The 3,259-nt window shown below is 40.7% G+C and overlaps 1 protein-coding gene across 1 annotated transcript; it reads left to right on the plus strand.

Moving 5' to 3' along the window:
• The first annotated feature begins 2,332 nt into the window (after window positions 1-2,332).
• LOC121870325 lies at window positions 2,333-3,034 on the plus strand. The gene has a single exon (XM_042372107.1). The coding sequence runs from the start codon at window positions 2,333-2,335 to the stop codon at window positions 3,032-3,034; it is 702 nt and encodes a 233-aa protein (XP_042228041.1).
• Window positions 3,035-3,259: the final 225 nt, after the last annotated feature.

A 3,259-nucleotide genomic window follows, 5' to 3' on the forward strand; every position in this document is an offset into this window, starting at 1 on the left:
CTTAGCATACAACCTTACTCACGCCTTGACGGGATGGCGGGCTGCTTGAACTAAAATGGAGCGCGCTGTCTGGACCCTCCAGCGACTTGCCGGGTAAATGACCAAATTTACTGTAATTAAAGTATTTCGATTCTGGCAAGGCACCACGAAATGACCAAGAGCGTAACCAAAACTCGCGTAAATCCAGACTAATACAGTAATATCCCGATTTACGCGGTCAATTAAACCCATGGAGTAGCGCGTAAAACGAGAAACACGTAAATGGAATAACAGAACATATGGGATTAATTGAAATAGAGACTGGGCCGACTCCCAAACTCCACTTTTTCCAACACAATACCTATGTTGTAGTAAAAATAACATCTTAATTTTATGATGGTATGCACACACAATTAATATTTAAGAGAAATACAGTCACCAGGTTAATGTCCATTCAAATAATGGACTCAACTCCCACCCCCCCCCCCTTCCCACACTCTGGCTCCTCCCTCCCTGAGAAATGTTTGGGTGAAAACACTAGATTTTAAGGTATACTGTACAGTATTAATAAATAATACCTCAGACTAAAGTCAGGATAATATAATTGACATTGCTGGATTCCTTGCAAGACCAGGAATATTTTGAATATACACGTCATATATTTTGCACAAAAGATAAAATATTTGCTCTCTGTAAACAAAATTCTTACATTAGATCTAAAATTTGTATGTCTAATGCAAAGTCCATGATGTTTATACAGTTAACCCTCACTTTACGCGGTTAATGTAACCCGGAGGGTCCCGCGTAAAGTGAGAAACGCGTAAAGTGAATAACATAACATATGGGATTAAATGAAATGGAGTCCGGGCCGATCCCCAAACTCCACTTTTTGACGACACACAACTATGTTGGAGTAAAAATATTATCTTAACTTTATGATGGTATGCACACACAATTAATAATTAAGAGAAATATCAATAATATTAGGTTTTTTAACACTTACATTAGTAGAAAAAATGGCTGGGCACACGGGGATGGGCGGTTGGTTCCGAGGCAGAGGGCAGATTATTGGCCCTCACCTGTGTCACTTGTATCACTATCCACCACAGAGGCTTGCAGGGCCTCTTTGTCAAACTCCCCAAAGTCCATATACTGTAAGTCCATATCCTCACCATAATTATCACTATCACTGACTTGGGCCGGCTGTGGTGGGTGGCGGGTGAAGAACTGGTAATGTTTTGATGACTGGGCGACCTTGTGCGCACCATGTTCAAGCCGCTTACACAACATGGCGGATGGCGGGAGGTTTGGATCCAAAAATGGCGCGGCTCGCCAGCCGCTCTCCGCGTAAAGGGGTACACGCACCGCGGAATGTGAGCATCCTAGGTTCCGGCAGGGCACCGCGTAAACGTGGAAACGCGGAATGTGGGACCGCGTAAAGTGAGGGTTAACTTATTTAAAATGATCATCATATTGTAAGAATTCCAGCACTGTAAATTATATTCTGGCCGGGTAGTTTTTATGAATTTTATGAGCTAAAACAAATATCTTCAGTAAATAAAAAAATTACACTTCACCCGCATAAATGAGTAATTGCACCGCGTGCATCCCGGTTCTGGCCAGGTACTGCGTAAATGACCAAACGTGTAAACGAGAACCGCGTAAATCGAGGTTCAACTGTATTATTATTACTTTATTTAATATCTGTTTCTTTTAAGACCATGGAATTCATACCAACGATAAGATAAGGAAGAAGGCTTTTGCTTGATGGCTACACCTACATCGTTGATAAATGGAAGACACTGTAATATATTGGCGATGTGAACGCAAAGGAAGTTGTTGGGGACGATTAAAAACAGAAGAAGACGTTATTCAAGGAGAAGCAAGTAATCACTCATGTCCACCTGATGCCGGACGTAACCTGTCCTTGAAAACAGTAAAGAAAATTAAAGAAAGAGCCAGACAGTTGGAGGAAGTGACATTGACTATTATACAAAACTGCACCAGTGAGTACCCACTTGATGCTGCAGGAGCTCTTCCTAAGAAAGAAACTCTAGCAAGAATGGTGCGCAGACAACACATGGCACCAGACGGGGACTTTTTAACTGACGACTTACGGAAATCAATTACAGGAGAAGCCTTTGTCATCCATAAAAGTGACAACCTGCTAATTCTGTCAACACCTTGAAACTTACAGCTTCTTGCTTTCAAAGACCACTGGCTGTGTGATGGGACATTTGATTCTGTGCCAGTAGGCTTTCAGTTACATACAGTGCATGTTATGCTGGATGAGAGCCATACAACTCCCTTGGTATACTGCATCGCAAGGAACAAAAACCAAGCAAATTATGACATGATTTTTAGCACCCTCAAGCAAGTGAGACCAGATCTCAATCCTGTTTCAGTCACCATTGTCTATGAAAGAGGGGCTCTTAATAGCATCACAACATGTTTCCCAAACACAAAATTTTTTGGATGTTTTTTCCATTTTGGGCAGTGCTTGTGGAGACAAACACAGGGCTTAGGACTACAGACTTGGTATAATGACCCAAGAAATGCACTCATCATAAAGTCCGTTCAAGCTTTAGCATTTGTGCCAGTCAGTGACGTTGCTGAAAGCTTCAATGAATTTGTCTCAGCAGTAGATGATGAAACTTATGAACTTCTATCCGAGTTTCTTAGCTACTTTGAAGCGACATGGATTGGTGTTGTACAGCGTGGAAGACGACGAAGACCAGTATTCGAACTCAGGCTGTGGAACATATTGGAGAGAAACACGCGAGGCCTTCCACGGACAACAAACTCTCTTGAAGGATGGCATAGGGGGTTTGAGCAGAGAAAGGCAATCACCCACCCCACCGTTTGCCGTCTCGTTTCAAAACTAAGAAAAGAGCAGTCGGACTGGGAGTTGACAATTGAGCAGGCAGCAGCAGAAATGGTATTGAGGAAACCGAAGAAGTATCAGATATTAAACACAAGACTGAAATCTCTCATTGAGAAATATGAGGAGTATCCCAGAATCGACTTCTTGAGAGCAATTGCCCACAATCTTTAAATATTTATGAACATTTCATTTTATACAGCAATTTTTATAAAGCAATTACATTACAATCAATATCTTTTATCCTTCATTAAATGTGCAAAAAAAAAAAAAATTGTATATCATGCAAATGTATCACATTGAAATTATGTTATCTTTATATCCTTTGTTTTATAAAGCAAATACATTGCAAAGATGCAATTACATTACAATCAATATCTTTTATCCTTTAGTAAATGT

This window comes from Homarus americanus, unplaced genomic scaffold (genome assembly GCF_018991925.1).
Source record: "Homarus americanus isolate GMGI-L3 unplaced genomic scaffold, GMGI_Hamer_2.0 scaffold40856, whole genome shotgun sequence".
NCBI classification, from domain to species: domain Eukaryota; kingdom Metazoa; phylum Arthropoda; class Malacostraca; order Decapoda; family Nephropidae; genus Homarus; species Homarus americanus.